Source organism: Struthio camelus, chromosome W (genome assembly GCF_040807025.1).
Source record: "Struthio camelus isolate bStrCam1 chromosome W, bStrCam1.hap1, whole genome shotgun sequence".
Lineage (NCBI taxonomy): Eukaryota > Metazoa > Chordata > Aves > Struthioniformes > Struthionidae > Struthio > Struthio camelus.
In genome coordinates, this window is record NC_090981.1 from 54,369,815 (window position 1) to 54,388,848 (window position 19,034).

The window sequence follows — 19,034 nt, forward strand, 5'->3', positions numbered from 1 at the left end:
CTCAGCCTACACAGGGAAAGTTTTACAGCTACCAACCAAACTTGTCACAGAAGAAAAGCAGTCATTTATATAAGAAGCATATAACTGATCTGTTAAAGCTGAAGTAGTCAGAGAAACAAGAATGGACTCTGGAATCCAGCATCTGTAAGTGCTCATACATAGGAGGAATGAATATAGGAGGAGCTATTGGAACTATTGGTTCCTCCTATACATAGGAGGAACTATTGGAAGTGGAGCTGTAGTATTGCAACCCAAAAGAGAATGAAAAGCAAAACATGCAAGATTTACAGCTGTGTGCAGTTCTCTGCCCTCCATCTCTCTTCTTGTTCTCTGTCTCTTGAAGTCACATGGTGTCTTTTCTAACAGGCAAGAATAAAAGACTGTAAAAGCAAAAGAAACCCTCGTTGCACAAGGCAACTCTCTATTATCCTCACTGCTCTGGAACTATGAGTCTTACTACCTCTTCTGTTTGAAGAGAAGGAAATTCTGAAGGCATGACTAGAATGGCCCTCAGGGAAAGACCACGGCTAATGTGGTTGTTTCTGACAAAAGGCCAGTCAACTCCCATGAGATGGGTATGAGCTATACTTTGACTGTATCAGAAGCTTCTCTTCTGTGGCACAATCTCCCGTGCATTTACAATGCAGTGCCACGTTGCAGCCTCTCTACTTCAATGTTCCATATTTTTCAGATCAAACTGATCTGCAGCTGGGGAATTGCACTCTCCAGCAGGGTGCCAAGCTTTCTTGCAGCTAAATATCCTACTGCTCTTGTAATATGAGGCTATTCTATCACATCGAGCCAATGTGACAGTGGTATCTCTGTTACCTGACCTCACATAAAAGCCTGCTTCTGTCACCTGATTCAAAAAAAGGGTGTTCATTCTCCATCCTGATGTACAGAATCACATGCACTGGGATTCAAATAAGATACCTGCCTGTGGATGTGGAGGATTTGAATGTGTAAGACAACCCTCTTGCAGCACTCTTCCATTGCACCAGTGTTTAGATATTTCCCAGTGCCTTTGCTTAGAGGCCTGGCTGGAATAAAGGGACCACAGCTGGCTGACTGCTGGGTGCAGCTGGTCCTCGCCGCTAGAACATCTCCATGAGTGCCAGGAACAGTGCTTGGAAAGATTTGCCTTCAGGCTGGCATTCTTTAAGCAACCAGTATAGTTTTCACATGTGATGTTCTTGCAGGTTGCACAAAATCAATTTCCCTCACCGCACATTGATCTCATCATCCTAACTTAGCCAGAGAATTGAACAAGTTACATTAGCTGTTTCAGGGTGTAGGTAACTTGAACATCAGGTACTACATTGCAAAAGTGTCTTTGGCCAATCTTTTTCACTATGGCAAGTATTATAATTAACCACCTCAATGCAAATAACATAGAAAATTCCTTAAATTCAAGCAAACAAAAATACTTAAACTGTTGCATATTAAAGTAACAGTATAAGGAACCTGAATGAATGAATGGATCAAATTCATTATCTCCTTTAAGTTGTATTTTGACATTTGTGTCTTATCTAATGATTAATAGCATTCTGTTCAGCTCATCAGTGTGAATTGTTGGAAGGTCTGACACATACATCAGTATGTTCTGAAACCAGCATAAGAATGCCATACTAAAAAAGCCTATTGACCAGATAGTATTATCTGATTATCAGTAGTGTTGGTAATGTTCCAGAATTAAAAAGGGACTAGAACTGCTTTATTTCAGGATTTATTGGGACAAAAGTTTAACAAAAATCTTGATTTAATAAGTTTAAGATTTGAAAATAATTGCAGTTACTATGAACCTATCACTTTCTTTAATCACTATTAGAACACTGGGCTAATACGGAACCCTTGAAATGTTAGAAACATGCAGTTAGAAGTTTAAAGTATCATCCAGTAAAAGCTAGTTGAGCATTCAGTTCATTTGTTTACCCTTTTGTCCTGTGAAAATCTGCTCATGAATCTGAAAGGGATAGATGTACTGGACAAGTTTTCAGTCAGGTTATGATATTTTTATTCCCAAAAAGTTGGACTATGACCTCCTGAGATCCCTTCCAATCTGAATTATCCTATGATCCTAAGATGTATTTTGTACTTGAGCCCAAAGATATCAACAGGATCAAAAAACATATTCTAAATATAGTGAATTCTTATAGCTGTATCAGTTTGCTTCTCCTTGAAATCAAATGAAAATGGCTTTTCATTGGAAATCGTAGCAACATTTTAAAGATTTAGGAGTAGATGTTCTGTTCTTATGAAAGTGTGCAGCTCTATTGCCTTCAATGTATCTGCATTCATTTATGCAAATAGAGAATTTGCATCAGGGCTTTACTTACAAAATACTGTGTCCCTTTCCTTTTTGCATTAACTAAAGAGGTTATAGATAGCTCTCTCTTATTCCTCATCTAAAGTAGATGATACTTTATAATACTTTTTCTTCTCTTTTGTAATGAATTGCTTCCATGAGAAAAATCCCATTTTTTTCCTTGCTTTACTTGAAACTATTTAAAATTAGTGACTCCTCATCTGAGAGCTAATTCACTCATGAATTGGAAGATACATTTTCTTTAGCATTACTGAGAGTGCAACTATTATTTGAGTGTAAGAAACCAGTGGGAGTATGGTGAAGACAGAAAAAAAGAAATGGCACACTTACTTAGTTATTGCCCATTTACAACGTGCAAGCATGTGCCTGAACTTTCAGTGCAGAATTTGTAGTGCTCAGCTGGCAATGTAGACAATGAGTGCTGAAGCGAAAGGGTTTAGAGCGACTAATAACCACAAAAGCGATGGGTGATCACGATGTTTTGTTTTTTCCAAATAATGACTATTTTTCCCTAAAAGCTCTCTCATTTTGCTTTTCAGTCAGAGCGGTGGTCAAAGTGGAACTGAAAGTAAGTTCTGCAGATACTTCTGGGGGGGAGTTGTTTCTATGTACTGCTTGTCTTCAAATTCAGACCTCTGTAGCATCCAAATAATGAAGTAATTACCCATAAGCATGCTAAGTGTTAGCTAACAGGCAAGAAACAAGGAAGTATAGTGGCCAAATTCAGTTTCTTTCCACCTATTGAAACTTGGGTAAAAAAGAAGTTTCATCTTGAGACAAAGTGAATCAGAAGCATGCCAGCAGACTACAGATCCTTATATTGTTTTTTGAGAAGGTAAATTATCCTCTAAAACAGCATAGATATAACTGAAAAAATATTAACATGACCAAGAGTTTCTGTGCAAGAGAAAGTCAGTTCGGAAATAGCCAGCAATATTGCCAATTATACTCCAGTTCCAGTGATACTTCAGTGTCCTAACCCATATAACTGCAGCAGTTCCACACTGTCAAAAATACACATTCAAAACAAGTTTCCCCTTTGGTAGTACATATTTTTATGTAGCATTCTCTGCTGATCATAAGAGCACAGCTCATCTTCTCAGCTTAGAGTTTAGATACTAGTCATGGGAGAAGAATCCCCTGGCAGTGCAGAAAGAAGCTGCTGCCAGCTAAGTACAGATTGCAGTGAGCATTCTGACCAGTGGCTAGAACTGGGCATGGAAAGTGAGGTAACCCTGCACTGAAGGAGGTAGTGCCCACATGTCAAAATTGAGATCAAAATGAGGAGCTTAACATTGCTGTTGCTGCTCTGGATGAACACAAGATGTCACTTGCTGAGAATGTTGGTCTGGCATCTTCTATCTTCGCTAGAGTAACACAAAAGTTAAAAAGTCACCAGTCATCTTAGTAATCGGGCCAAAAAACCCTGTCTAGCATTTCAAATACAATGTAAATGTATTTGTTTTCATTATTCTCGCCTTGGCGCTACGATACATAAATGATGTGGACTAGGTGCCCAGCTGGTAAGTGAAAATGGCTCTTTTAATAAATAGGCTATGTCGGTTTACAGAAAGCCTCCATTTGCAAAGGTATTGCAGCAACATTGCAAGCATATCTGACACGCTTATAAGGCCAGTAATTAATGCTCTATTCTAACAGCGTTAAATTTGAATGCATTAATTCATTGTTTGGTCTGTTGAAGTGATGTTCCCGCCTCCTCCTTCTGATCAAGAAATTTATGATGGGATTGATGATGAAGATGTTAGTATTAGGTAAGTTTTTATATCATTTAAATCATTTGCTTCTTTATCACAGTGTTATCATTTTGGCTTTTAGTATTTTGAAAGTTGGGATAATAATTAGCTAGTATTGGGATGATCAACAAATGGGTATATGTCAGGATGGATCCATGAAGCTAAGAAAGAAAAAATTTTCTTGGTCTTTCCGGGGAAGTTTTGTTTTGTAATTAATTTTGGTATGTCAGCAAAAGTAGCTGCCACCATGAAAATCCCCAAATCCCCAACTGCACAGGTCAGCACTGAAATGAAAATAACAAAATAAAATGCTAGATGAATATCTATACCTATAAATATATCTCCATGTCTATAAATGACCTAAAATACATATTTCTAGTTTAGTGTTTTAAACAGTAAATGTACTCACCTTGTGATAGATATTGTTGTCATTAATAAGAATTATGTACTTCAATAGAGAATTGGAACTGGACCTTTTAAAAATAATGTTACATTTTACATTGTGATAATTGCATGCATACTCCAAAGGTCTGTATCACAGGATGAAGATAAGAATGATATCTGGTCCTGGGGAATTTTCAAGAGGCTAAAGGTCAAAGATGATAAAAAGAAAAGTGTACGAGAAAAAGCCAAAGTCAATGGGGAAGAAGATAATGGAGATTCGTTGTAAGAGTCTTCCAGGAAATCACAGTTCACTATAACTAATTCTAATAAAGCATCTATTACATGCTACTAACATATTCTCACAGCAACCTAATAAATCATGCATCAAATTGCATCTCAGGGTGATACTTTTCTGCAAAAATACTGATCTCCTTTCTTTTCATCTTCATACTATAATGACCCTGTTAACAAGCTGTTGCATGAGCCCAGTAACTAAAATATAACTATTTCTTTTGTGTGAAAAGCACTGAAAAAGTCCATCATCTTTGTGCCAGCCTGGTGATATGTTTGCTGTATCCTCAGTTAAAACGTGTTTTGCTCACCAGTACAATGTAGCTGGGATAAAGTGGTAAATCTAGTCCCACTAATCCAAATTGTAGGAATAATGTGTCAAAGAGAAAAATGCAAAGATTGTCTTCTCCCCATCTTGCCTCGATGTTAGGTCAGCAACTGGTGTTTCTACCACCATCTTTTCTCATTGAGTTCTGAACTAGTTTACTCTGATTCAGTGGTAAAAATGTGTTTAGTCCATGAGTATTTCTAATGTCAGCAGAGCTTCGCAATGTCTAGAGATTACTTAGAGGCCTTGTGTTGCAAGTTTTTTAAATGATTTAGATCATGTGAAAGCCTATTAATGTGATATAAATATTTAATGAACATTTTCTTTTCAGTGTGACTTCTCCAACAAAGCAGTTTGGAAAAGGTAATAAAGAGTCCATTGTTTTGTCTCCATACTGATTCCTGATTCTTTTTTCTGTATGTACTACTTTGTACCATGCTATTCACAAAAACACTACACCCAAGGAAGGAAAACATGGTTTCCCGTCGGTTATCCTGTTCTGGTGAACAAATTTCCAATATTGTGGCTAATTTGGCTACGGACAGGGAGATACAAACACAGTGCAAGCTCTCTAGAAGGCAGTTTAAAGTATTTTTTAAAGTATTTTTTAAGAAGTTATGATTTTGGTATGTGAGAGACATTTTATTTGACATTCATTATGAGCAGATTCACTTGGAAAGAAACGCTTAATGCAAGACTTTAAAAATAAACAGGGACACTCATTGTTATTTTTAACACTTCAGTGTTAAAAAAGCAGTGTCTTTGTAACATAACAAATACTTATAAATACCAATCCAGCCATGGAATAAAAAGCAAGTTCTTACACTTCTTGAGGCCATTGCCTGAACTGCATTCTTAATTTTTTATCTCCTACTGCGACTTTTTTAGCCATGGATTGGATGAGTTCAGCAACTGCTTCCTTTCTGCAAACATGCTGGATGTGATTCAAAGTATATTCTTGGGGTAAGAATCCTTTTCACCGCTTTAGCATTCCAACATGGCCTAAAAGCTAACATATGTGAGATTCATATCCACTTCTAGGCACCTTTACGTTGACAAGAGTGCTGCAGAAGTGCTTGAGTGCACATTAAAATCAAACCCTGAAAATATACTTTGATACAACACAGTGGGAAACAGCCTAATTAAAATAAAGATTAAAGGCTACAGTATGTGCTAAAACTTGCTTCAGTTTAAGAAGATTAAAATATCAGTGAATACCTGTTCTTATTAAGAATCTTGTTCTGAAAAGGGCGACTGGTATGTTGTGCACAATACGTTGTGCAGAAGGGAAAGCTGAGCTACTATAGATGATAAATGCTACAATACTTGCTGCAATTTCTTGTCAACTTGGCTATACTATGGTAGATTGTAACACAATGTATTCACTACTTAAGGATCGCATAATAATTTCCCATTGTTTTGAACATTGTTGTTTCAGATTGTGGAGACAGTGATGTTTATGATGATGTAGATTCCTCAGACTTCCCTCCTCCATCAGCTGGACTCAAGTAAGTGAAAATGGGAATTACTCCTCTGATTACAAATCTTTAATCCACTGTGACACATTTTCAAAGTATTTACTAGAGGCAGATTGCTACTAATGTATGCTTTGTTTGGTGTTGTCAAGTTTTGTAGTTCTCATAACCCTACTTTTGACAATTACAGATAAATGTTCAGTGCTTCCATTTCGATTGAAACAATAATGGTATTAGACAGCAGAATAAATAGGTATGCTTTGAATTTCAACAAATTCAACCACTGATGGATAAGAGGTGCAAATGAGTGCATGAGTTAAAGATCCTTCATTGGAAATGCTCTGCATGCAGTCTTCTTCCTATCAAAATTTGAGGACTGCTAGGATAAGTGCTGTATTTGGTCTCAGCTGCTCCCGTATCCAGTGAGAAAAGGAGATAGTGCCTTATGTTATCAGTATGAAACACATTTGGAACTGTAAAGTTAAACTTCAGAAACTTTTATCCCCGGAGCAGGAAGTCGACCACCTCGGCAGCACAGCTGTGTTATGAGCGCAAATGAGTATCTAACTGCAGAGATGGCTCCACTCAGGTGGAGCTCCGAAGAGTGCACTATAATATCCTAGTCTGGAGGCATCAAAACAGAGAGAGCTTTTTGAGTGTGTATATCCAATGGAAAGGATACGGCCCACCTTAATCTAGGTTATTTCAGGCATACACATACATTCTTTGTCAGTGAAACTGTCATCTGCAACTCCTAGGCAAATCAGGAAACCAGAGAGTCAGACCTTAAATTCCCTGGTACAGAATGAGGAAAGTCAGTTAAGAAATTGAAACTCTGCCATGCCCATTGGCACAAATCAGCATGGACGTGGAAAAAACAGTAGAGCTCAAAATGGATCCTTAGTTTTGTGCCTGCAGTGCAGATTCCCTGGAGTAGGAAGGTCTTATACATGCACATAGGAGTTAAGGCAGCTATTATATGAAAGGCTAAGACAATGCAGCTGCCTCCACAGTGGGACATGTTATATTCAGCCTATTGCCCAAAAATATGTAGGCTTCAGAAAAATTGTCCTTTGCCTAGAAATTCTAAAATGATGTGTGTTGTTTATAAAATCCATTTTTGGTAGTTGTAAAGTTCTCATTGCTGTAGTACCTAGATACTTTGAATAATTTTCCATATTCACTTATGTAACAGATATATTAAAATCAGAACTCATGAAAAGAGGAAAGTATGAAAAAAAATCCCAACTGTTTATGACTTCTGAAATCAAGTCTCTATTATATTATAATTATCTTAGTTCTGTAAGGAGAAAAGGAGATATACATGAAAGGAAATGCAGTTTCACTGAAATTATCAGAAAGATTGTCAATACCTCATATATGTTCCTAATTTTGTTTTATCTATCTGTAATCCTGTGTTTTAGTTCATCAAAACCAGTGAGCCTTGGAAAAGGTAAACCAGATGAAAAAGGTGCACGAAAGTTTAAAAAGATGGAAAGAGAAGAAAAAGAGTTCAGAAAAAAGTTCAAAGTAAGTTTTGTTCAAACATTACCTAAAGACCAATATGCATTTATAGTATTCTCTAATTTTTTTCCTTTAATTTGTGAATAATCCGTTATTTTATTTCTGAAAGGTGATTAGTATTTACAGGATGAATGTTCAGATTTAATGGCGGAATATATACTGAAATCACTATTCTAAACAAAGATTTTAAATTCCCTTTCTTATTTTTTCCATTAAATGCAGATCTTGCAAACACTTTCAAAAGAACATCATTGATTTCATTGCCATTATGACAGTCATAGAAAAAATTCTCAGCTTGTAGTATAAAAAAACTACTTCATTAAATTGACTGATTTGACTGAAAATTAAACAGAATGTCACCAAAAAGCAGTTTCAAGCTGTGCAGAAGAACTAACTGCAAACATCTATAGTAATTCTAGGCACTTATGGCTTTAAAAAGATAGAAAAACACAGTAACTACTTGGTTCTCATAACACTCCCCATTTCTGCTACAGTAGGAAAATATTCTTATCCTATTTTTGATTGATTCTAGGTGCTGAGCTGTTCCTGAGATTACACACGCTCAGCACACGGAAAAGTGTGACTTATTCAAGCTCATGTAATACATAAAATGTCAATGCTTGGACTTAAGACTTAGCAGGGTCTATAAACTGCGGTCAGAGAAGAAACTGGCTTGATCTAGAATTTGGTTTTCATCCATCCGCCACTCTTTTTGCTAATGTTAAAAGGCATTAATATGAAATCCTTTGTATTTTTTGAATTATTTTTTCTTCTGACTGTACTAGCTATTTCAGTTAATTAATTGCTTTATAAAAATGCTAGCACAGTAACATAGATGTAGTTCTACATGGGGTAAACAAGTAAGGCATTCATCCCTGATCTAACTTACTTCTCCGGAAAGTTACTGTTGAAATTCAGCTAACACCCAGAGCTTTTGAAAATCCTACCTTTGAAAACGACAGATTTTTACCAGCGGAATTTGAAACATAAGAATTTTTGCCTCAGGCTTGACATCAACAAACCTTCATGATCAAACAATGGCTAGGAATTTGTATTAACAGTGCAATTCACAATGAATTATAATTTATAACGTTGTCACAAACCTTTAAAGAGGTCATATATCTGAATAATAGCCAAAAGTGGTTTCATGCATTTTGTCCATGTGAAACCTATGTGATGCAGGAACAGGAAAGATGGCTTGTTGTTCACAGCAAATAATATTTATCTCCTTTGTGAGAATTTGGAAGCATAATACAAGTGTTCTACTCCTGGAATTTGGCTAAAAATTGAATAAATTTCCTATCTTGCAGATGCTTTCAGCGTAGAGGCCAAAATTGAATGACTAGGGACAAGGAGTGAAAGTCCGACTTTAGATCCTGGATCCAAATTGGAGCTGTAATGCTTTGAGAATAGTATGGGATAGTTTACATTTGATGGAAGGAGAATTTTGCTCTTGAAAGATGCCAGTCTGAGGCTTTCTAAAGGAGCAGTGAATTCAAGTATGCATGTTGTATATACAACCATGCATTTGTCTATTTGTGTGAGAGATACTCACACTTAGAATCGAAAAAGATTTCCAACATACAACTTCTTTGACTATATGCCACTTTTTCACTTGTAATTCATCAACAATCTGATAAATAACCTGGAACTGTCTTAGTTGAATAGAACCTGCAATTTATACCTTTGCAAGGGGTTTAGCTCTTCAAATGGCAAGAACGGGCACAGACACTAGATAGAATAAACAATTATTTACCCAACTTTCAGAAAGTTAGCAGTAAAAGGGAGTATATTGTTACAAAACATGCTTTATTTTATTTTTACAGTTTGAAGGTGAAATTAGAGTTCTTTACTCTACCACCACAGTCCAGGATTTGCCCCAGAGAAGATGGGGATCTAAAGACTTACAGGTTAAACCAGGGGAATGTCTTGAAATTATAGAAAATACAGATGATACCAAGGTCCTGTGCAGGAATGAAGAAGGGAAATGTAAGTTTTATTAAAACCTGTAGTACAGAATGCATGTGCCATAAATTAAGCTGTCAGAGAATGATTGTTGAGCACATAACTTGAGGCAGAAGAAAATCCTCTTCCCTGTCATGCTCAGAGCCTGATATATGTCTTTTTCCTTGCCTGACGGTTGACAATAGCTAGATTGTTGTTATTTTATTATTATTATTACTTAAAGTAGCTCCTAGAGTGTGTTAGAGTGCCTTACCTTACAAAGTTTGCAACTCACATAGACAAGACAGACCAAATGTGAGTGAAAGGACAAATTATTTATGTAAATCTTGCTTTGCATCAGCTAAGATTAGCAGATGTTTCTTGCTGGTTCTGTCTCTCACTAATTGCCGTGCAGGGTATAGCTATGATACCACACACAATCTAGGAAAGCAGCAGAATCCTTGCTGCACCTCTTGGAAGCACTTGCTGGTTGATTTCAGCCAAGAGAAAATCAGTGGCAGTTTCCTTATTAGCTCTTACTTTGGATTGCCAGAAGTGGAGTTGAATCTTTTCAACAGGCTCGGGAGGAGAAGGAGTCTTCCCCAGCCCCCAGCAGCTCCAAGGCATATATGCTCACTGGCGTGCCTGCCTGCTTTGGGAGCTGTCAAGGCAGCAGCTGCAGCTACACGTCCTTCCAGTGTTTGTTTGGAAGCTTTGGCCAGGGTGTGCATTGGCAGAAGTTGCTGCATTCTTTGGAGAAGTCTGCACCATCTACTGTTGGTTTTGATTTCTTAATATGCTTCTGCTACAATACTTTCCAAATCTCCCAATAAGAACTCACTATGTGTAGGAATAGAGTAAGTTCGAAGCAACAGCTTTCTAAGTAAACAACTCATCGTCATTGTTTACCGCTGACCTAACTAGAAGGCAGTCCAATGCCATATACCTCTGAAGTGGATTTAGAAACCTTTCTATTATTATTTTCCCCTGTGTACTCATCTGTTATAGGCTATAGGAGTATAGCCTTCCTCCTGGCAGGCCTGCAGGATGCAGAAGATTTTCTTGCGTAACCACACGTAGGTTTTTCAAAATATAGATGGACCTAGTGCAGCCTCTTCCCAAAGAGCACCTTTCAATGCCACGCTTTTTGAATTAAGCTACTAACAACAAAGTAGAAAGTAGTTCATGTTGTTTGTTTTCCTCACGGTAGTCTTCAAAGCCTTTCAAACAGTGACAGAACCTACTGCTTTGCTATGCATAAAAGAGCAATATAAATAAAAATACCCTCCCTGAAAAACTTTGAATAGATCTCTGTCAAGTTTCACATTAATTAGTAAGGCTCAAATCCTACTGTACTTAAGTACCTGACAGTTTTGGTTATTTGCTGTAGCTGGAGTATACTCATCTCTTAAAGGTATAGTTTAACTTTTTGAAGACCGGATAGACTGAAAAACAACAATTAAAGATATTTTTGTTACTTTCTTGCACATGAATTCTCCCATTCATCCTTCAACTTACGATATACTTTCATAGCTTTTATGCCCTTACTGGTAGGTAAACAAAATTAAGAAATATGTTATAACGTCCTCCTAGCTTGCTGATCAAGGACTGATGAGCTTAGGAACATATGCTGCTATGAATTACTTTTACAGTTACAAAATGATCTGAAATTACTAAAATGACACAAGGAACTGATTCTCGTTTACTCTCAAATCCCTTGTTCCTTTTGCCTTGGTCAGACCCATATATCTTTCGAGATACAGAAGATCTTTTAATTCACTTTCATGGACTTTGCTTAAACATGAGGATGTGAATGAATGTCAGTGCCTGAAAATGTAAGCTGTGTCCTCCCCAAGCCTCCTTTACACTACCAGAAAGCTGTTGGTATGATGCTTCATAGCTTTCAGTTATGTTAAGTAGCCGAGACTTGAGTTTGCTGACCTGCTCCCATATTCCGCTATTATGGAAGCCACACAAATATGAATGAACTAGATAAAACTTTGGACATGTAAGCTTGGAGCCTTTTTCCTGATTAGGAAAGAATCTGAAAGAGTGCAGAGCAGGCAGAGGCTCTCTGCAACATATCTAGGGGCTAGGGACCCACAGGAGAATCTAGCCTTGAGGCTCCTGCCTCAAGGTTAACCTTTGCAATATTTTAAGAACTGTCGTTTACTGTGTATGTTTCGTTTGCAAGCACATTATGTTTGTATACCATGACTACAACTGAAGAAATCTTCCTTTCATGTAGATTTACATGCGAAAATGAAAAGAAAAAACAGAGCAGATGAGATTGGCCGAGTGATTTTAAATGACTCCCACTGAGACTTTAGGAGTCCTGTAAATTATTGGACTCCGCTTAAAGAGAATTTTTAAAAGATGATGTATTTTAAAAAAAATGCATTTCCATGCTTTTATCCCAGTTGAAGTCCAAGGAAAGAGAACTAGGAAAAGAATATGCTGAATAGACAAGAGCCTAAGTGTAGTGACTTGCATTTAGCCTGAGAAACTACATGCACAGATGACTGAAAATCTGCAGCTTTGAGTTCTTTGGACTATTCATGATTACTTGTAGTTTAACAATCTTGATAGGCAAAAACTGTAGTAGAATTTTTTTAAGTATCAAATCTTCATGAATACAGGCAAATTAAGCATCTATTTTATCTAACATAGATGCAATCAAATATTAAATGCATAGAAATGTGTTTCCATTTTCTTAGCAACCAGATTTTGTATCTTTTTTTCCGAAGGATGCCTGTAACAATTTTAAGTTTTCGTTCTAAATAAGAAAACAGGTAATTTAATTGTTAGCTTTCTTACAGAGACGATATTATGGTTTTATGACTAATTTAAAACAGTATTATTGAGCTTACAGAGACTTTACCTAACACACATTGGTTTATATAGAGGGTTAAGAAGGTTATGTTTCACTCTGATTGCATTCATTTAACTGTTACGTCATAAACTGAAGTAAAAGCAGATTAGTGTCAAATAAAATATTCTTATACGAAACTAATGCTTTTCAGGCTACATTCAGCTCTAACACAAGAGAGACATTTCTTTAACAATGCATTGATTTTAATGTCTTAAGGCCCTCACAGAGCAATTCACTAATTTGTTCTATGTTATATGAGGTGGGCAATCAGTATAGCATATTCTGGAGAAAACTATTTATATTTGAGGTTTATAGCAATATGTGATATCTACCTATATTTTAAGATGGAACTACACCAACTTAAAATGAATTATATAAATGTTTCTTTACAGAGAAAAGTTCTATATAAGAAATAGTTACTTATTACTATTTGCAGAATTATTCAGGATATTAGTCTTGTCAGATAACTTTTCCACTATTCCATGTAGGAATCCTAGGGGTGTTTTTATATGTCAAAACATCTGCCACATTCAGCAAATGAATTTTGGGCACATAGTACTAGGTTATTGTGTTTGATACTAATTTGCAAGGGAAAGTAATAAAGTTACAGCTCTTCTTATGAAGGGCGATTTCAGTTAAAATAAAATTAGCAATGGATTGTCAATATGGCTTTATACGAAATATGAGATTCTTTAGCTAGACGTTATTGTGTGTGGGTTTTTTTAAGGATACTTTCATATCTTGTGTGTCAGAAAATAAAAGTTCAAGCAAATAAGGCAGGAATTCCTTTAGGTAAAATAGTAAGACCTGGAGGTTGATATAAATAGACCTGAAATATCACCACCAGAAATACTAGCAGAAAAGTGGTATGATGGTTCCTCTAAGTATGTGTAGCAGCTCCATGCAAAGAAAGCAAAGAAATTTTACAAGTAAAGCTGACTAATTCATTCTAAAGCCTGCGAACATGGTAGAGTACATGAATCTTTGAAAAAGCAGCATTTTAGTGTGACTATGTAAGCCTGCAACTCAATAAAAGAAGTAAATTCATATGGTAATTTCAAATCTAATGAAAGATGACATTTCCCCTCTAAAACCGTACTGTTTCGTCAGTACAAACATACTAATGTTTACCTACAAATATGTAATTATTGCTATGCGTTTCACTTTGGTTATGTATGTTATGCCAATCGACAAGTATATCAGTAGATGTTTTTACCAAAGAAAGCAAGTGATTTTTTCAAGGGATTAAATATGTTGCAGAAGAGTATGTGTAGTTTTATCTGACTCCATCAGTAATGCAACAGAATGATAGATTAATTCACTGGTGAGCAGCTATTGTAATATATTTCCATATTTTTATGTAAAAAAGATTTATCAATATGATACAATTAAAAAATGTTAAGCAATTACAGTTAATGGTAATTTACTGATATATAAATCTGGAATGAAATTTCTGTCCCATTAAGAAATTGCACATACTTCTTCAGATTCTATATGATAGCAAAATTTTCCATTTGCATTACTATCCCTCTATATATTTTCCTATCTGAAATGCTTAAAAGAGAAAAATCTGTATATCACTAGCTCTAGCAACACAAGAAATAACTTAAATATGTATATATTTCAATTTTACAGATGGCTATGTTCTGAGAAGCAATTTAGTTGAGAAGTAAGTACTAAGTGATAGTTTTGAAAAATGTGCTTTAATATTCAGTTTTGTTCAAACCTGTTTGTTACGTAAAAGTGAAATTTAATTATTTTAGTGTGTGATACTAGTCCTGTAAATCCAAATATTTTTATGGAGTTCAGCTTTCTCAAGAGTTAGTCACATATATGTGCACTAGAAATGATCTAGGGCTCCATTCCTCATTACTTACTCATAAACTCTGGTTTCAGCCATGAAAAATGACCCGAGTTGAATATTATTGGGACTGCAATCTGTTACTAAACTGCACATTAATGTAACTAAGTGCATTGAGGCCAATTTCAAATGTTTAACTAAAATGAACCAATTTTTCTTTAGGTTTGTTTCTATTTCAATGTTATTGGAATTGAGCAGATTTGGTGTTACTCAGAATAATTGCGTGGAGTTCAGCGTTTAGGATCTAATCCAGAACCCTCGTCAGACGAAGCCTTTCTGTTTCCTTCAATGGGCTTTGGGTTAGGCTTTTAAATATTAAATCAGATGTCAATTTAAGAATTCAGGCCTGCAAACATTTACATAAGTGCTTAACATACATAAATAGCGTTATTGGATTCCATGGGAGTATTCATGTATCTAAGTGACACGTTTTGAAAATTCCTAGTACTCGCGGTGCCTATATCATTTATAGACATTACCTAAATTCATTATCTAGAAAGCTGTTCTTTCAAAACCACATTATCACATTGCCAAGAATAAGAATGAAAAAGCATTGCAAGGATATACTGATTTTCTTCACTCATCTTTTCTGATTTTGATTTAAAAAGTCAGTAAGAAGTTCATTTTTAGCCGAAATGTATCTATGAGTTGGTTAAAACAGCCAGTGGAAAAAAAAGATACATGTATTTTTAAATTCTATTGACAAAGGAAGCCTATCAGTTTAGAAAGAAATGTATCCAGCTTTACCCTTCACTGAAATTTCTTTGATCTGGCCATCTTACTCAGTCCTCTGAATTACAATATAGCTAAGATATAGCTAAAACCTGTGGGTGAAGCTGGCATTTCCCTAATTTGCAGATAAACTACTTGATACATATCTAAACCATGCTACTCATTTTATGTCTGCATGTAAATAGAAAAATTAATTAATTAAATTTAAATTATTTTTAAATACATTTTTTCCCTCTTTCTTTTTTACAGTGATGGAGAGATTTATGATGATATTGGTGATGGTACGTTGGCAATTTCAAACAATACTAAGTTCAATTATAACGAATAACTTCATGCTTGAATCAAAGTATTACGGAACACTAAAATGTTTGCATTTTATTTCCGTTTCAGGTTGCATCTATGATAATGACGAATGCTGAATTCTATGAGTTTAAGAGCTTAATTGAGGATCAAAATTTATTTTGAACTTCCTAGTTGTCAAAGACAAAGATCACCAAAGTTGGCTGGTTACAGGTTAATTGGTTACACCCCTCTCTACATGAACTAAGTTTGGTTGGCTTTTTTTTCATAACTTCAGGGTTTTGTCATCCGTTGCTTTGTATGACATTTTTATTGCTATTTATCAGAGCAATTAAAATCCAGGGAATATGAGCTAAAGTTCAAGTTACCGTCTTCTGCTTCCTTTCTACATTTGTCACAGTCCATGTAAAAACAGTTCCTCAATTAGCTATACCGAAAGAGGTCAATTCAGTTCTGTGAAGGATACAGAAGACAATCAGCCCCGGTAACAGTTTTTTCTCCAACTCTTTTCTGTTAAGCACTAGAGACTGCCACTCTGGGGAAGACAGTATCCTGAAAAGAAATGCCTGTCTTTGGTGATAGCATCCTGTTGTGAAAACAGGAAATAAAAAGTGGGTATCACAGAAGACGCTATATTGCTGACCTGCCATTGCAATTGTAATAGTGTTAGCTACACTGACATGTACAGCCATGCACCTTTATTGCTGAAGTTTTAAGTTGCACTAGTAATAGAATATAGTTTTCTAGAATTTACTTAACTATTTTGTGAGTTCTTTTTGACTACTATTGATAGTACAGCAGTGAGCATAAGTTATATGTTACATACAGCACTGAGATACATACCATGGAAGATTTTAATTTATAGTATATTGTTGGTCAGCATATGTTCAGAATGTTTAGGCTAAGTTTTAATTTTTGTTTAGTTTAAAGATATATTGTTGTCACCATAGTTATTTGGCCACTAAAATGGACCAAAAAGTTATGATAAACTGGTTGGAAATAACTTCTAGAATTAAAAAAAAAAAGGATATATATATATATATATATATGTATGTATATTTATCACACCATTTTGATGCTATGTTTTTCTTTTAAGTATTACTGTTTTACACTGGGCTTCGCTAAATGAGAGTATATAAATTAAACGTTTCCATGCTTATACATTGTAGAAACAACATTTATTCCTAACATACCCAAAATCATTAGCAATGCTGTTATTTCAAAGAGCAATAGCAAAATAAAACAAAACAAACCGATAAACCATAATAATAAACATCACTTTGCACTTACTCATATGTCAGAATCCACTAGAAACCAAGAGAAGTTTACAGTGAACTCCCAGCAAACAGGGAGAGCATGTACAGAAAATGGAACATTTATTTGTAATCTGTGATGCTTAGGCTATAGTGCTAGCTATCGATAACCTGTCACAGCCTGTGTGGCTGGATCAGTGCAGATAACTCCTCTTGGTAATCAAGTCTCCTATAATCCTCAAGGGAAGTGAGATGCACTGTGCAAACCACTGCAATGTAGCAAGCTAGCAAGTTTAGCTTAAAAACATAAAGTCAGAAGTATTGGCTCTGCTGAAGTCAGTGGGAGTTTTGCTATTACCTTCAGTAAGCTGAGATTTCATCTTACACAAGTGTTTTTTTATTGATGGTTCCAAGTACAGTGAATCCCTAGGGAAGTATAGTGCTAAGAGGATATCAAACATAAAGTTAGAGATAACAGCCAGTACGCTATTTTATACGGTATTTAAAATCACTGATACTCTACTCTAAAGCTAGTGTTGAAACGGTAGGTAAACTTGAGTTTCCAGTTCTGTATTTGCTGTTCAAACCAGCATCCAGACATACAATTAGCAATTTTATATGTGTAAATATCAGCACCAGGACCCAAACTTAAAACATGACCTCGTGCATTAAGTACAGTGAATGTGGCTGACTACTTAGCTGCTGCTGTTTTGTTTGTATTTCAGGGGCATTCAAGAGGCTACATGCATAAAATTAGTGATATGCCAAAGAACTGAGAGGGAACTCAGACATTCAGAAATATAAGACCATTTGTCAGTTAATAATAGGATAAATACCTTCATAGTTTCCCCACTTAAATATCTCAAAAAGCGCATGCATTAAATTCCAAAATACTTGCCCAATCTTATTTTAGCTGTAACTGATAATAGAACTTTGCAAGTTGTAGTAGGACCGACACAGAAACTTTCCTTTTGTATAAACTTTATCTTGTATTAAAGGACTTGAGTGGAACATAACCCTTGTCCCCTTGCACAGATGTGAATTTTACCCTTTGTGGGATATTTTGGTTATATATTTTGAATACCCTTTCCATTTGCTTAACCTTGATGCGATAGGTGTAGATACTGTGCTTCCTTATTGATTATACTGACTCTGAATTTGCCTTGTGATATACTAAATGATCCTAAGAAACCTTCATAAGATACTTCAAGCCAAAAATCTATACATTCTGCAAAATGTAGTGTGATTGGAAGAGGGTGTTGAAGTGTATTGTAAGGTATTATACATTGAAAATTACTGGCATCATATATTTTTCTTTTGACTATTTTACCAAAGCTATTACGGGATACAAGTTTTTTCTTTCTTCTGCATAAAAGTATGCTTTCTCACAAGAAATATGGGTACACCACCTTCTGCCAAAGTAGAACAGCAATATCTGAAAAATAACTTTTGAATATTATCACTGTGCAGCAGACAGAGTGAAAATTGACTTTATTGCTGCTATGCGGGCAGTACAACTACAGTGTGGCGTTTATTTATCAGTAATTACTTTTTAGAATGTGAAACGTAAGCAGAAAAACTTCGAAACAGGAAAATCTAAACTTAAACCATTATTAAAGATTATGTTTTAAGGGTTTCTCACATGTAGTTTGTTCTAGTGTCTTTAAAAAATCATAAGGAAAGAAATGGAAAGCTGCTCTTTCTCTTCCCCCGCCCCTTTCCAAACTCAGTCTACAATCCTTAAGGCTATGTCTGCTAAAACATTCAGCAGTGAAAGCATTAAAATATTGACCTAAAAATTAGACTTCAGTGTGGACAGAGGTGGTTTGCATCTGTGTCCTACCTCTCCAGTGTCCCAGTAAACAAGCTTAGCAACACAAAAACTGGGAGGGTGAAAAAGACTCTTTCTTCCAATTCAGTAGCTTTAGAGCTTGTTCTCTGCTTTTACCACAGGCTCTGGACTGCAGGAATGCAGCTGATCTCCTGTGCA

The 19,034-nt window shown here is 35.7% G+C and overlaps 1 protein-coding gene across 7 annotated transcripts in view; it reads left to right on the forward strand.

The window, feature by feature from the left end:
- Nucleotides 1-18,685, forward strand: part of LOC138060852 (FYN-binding protein 1-like) — a 74,329-nt gene extending 55,644 nt beyond the window's left edge. For 6 of the 7 annotated variants that reach the window (XM_068926136.1, XM_068926139.1, XM_068926135.1 and 3 more), the window contains 10 exons: nt 2,866-2,894; nt 4,029-4,098; nt 4,609-4,746; nt 5,415-5,446; nt 6,522-6,591; nt 7,983-8,088; nt 9,909-10,071; nt 14,534-14,567; nt 15,741-15,772; nt 15,882-18,685. In XM_068926136.1, coding sequence (XP_068782237.1) covers nt 2,866-2,894; nt 4,029-4,098; nt 4,609-4,746; nt 5,415-5,446; nt 6,522-6,591; nt 7,983-8,088; nt 9,909-10,071; nt 14,534-14,567; nt 15,741-15,772; nt 15,882-15,910 — 703 coding nt within the window. In that variant the 3' untranslated portion in view covers nt 15,911-18,685. The remainder of the gene's footprint in view (nt 1-2,865; nt 2,895-4,028; nt 4,099-4,608; nt 4,747-5,414; nt 5,447-6,521; nt 6,592-7,982; nt 8,089-9,908; nt 10,072-14,533; nt 14,568-15,740; nt 15,773-15,881) is intronic. The other variant, XM_068926142.1, reaches the window with a different exon arrangement.
- Nucleotides 18,686-19,034: the final 349 nt, after the last annotated feature.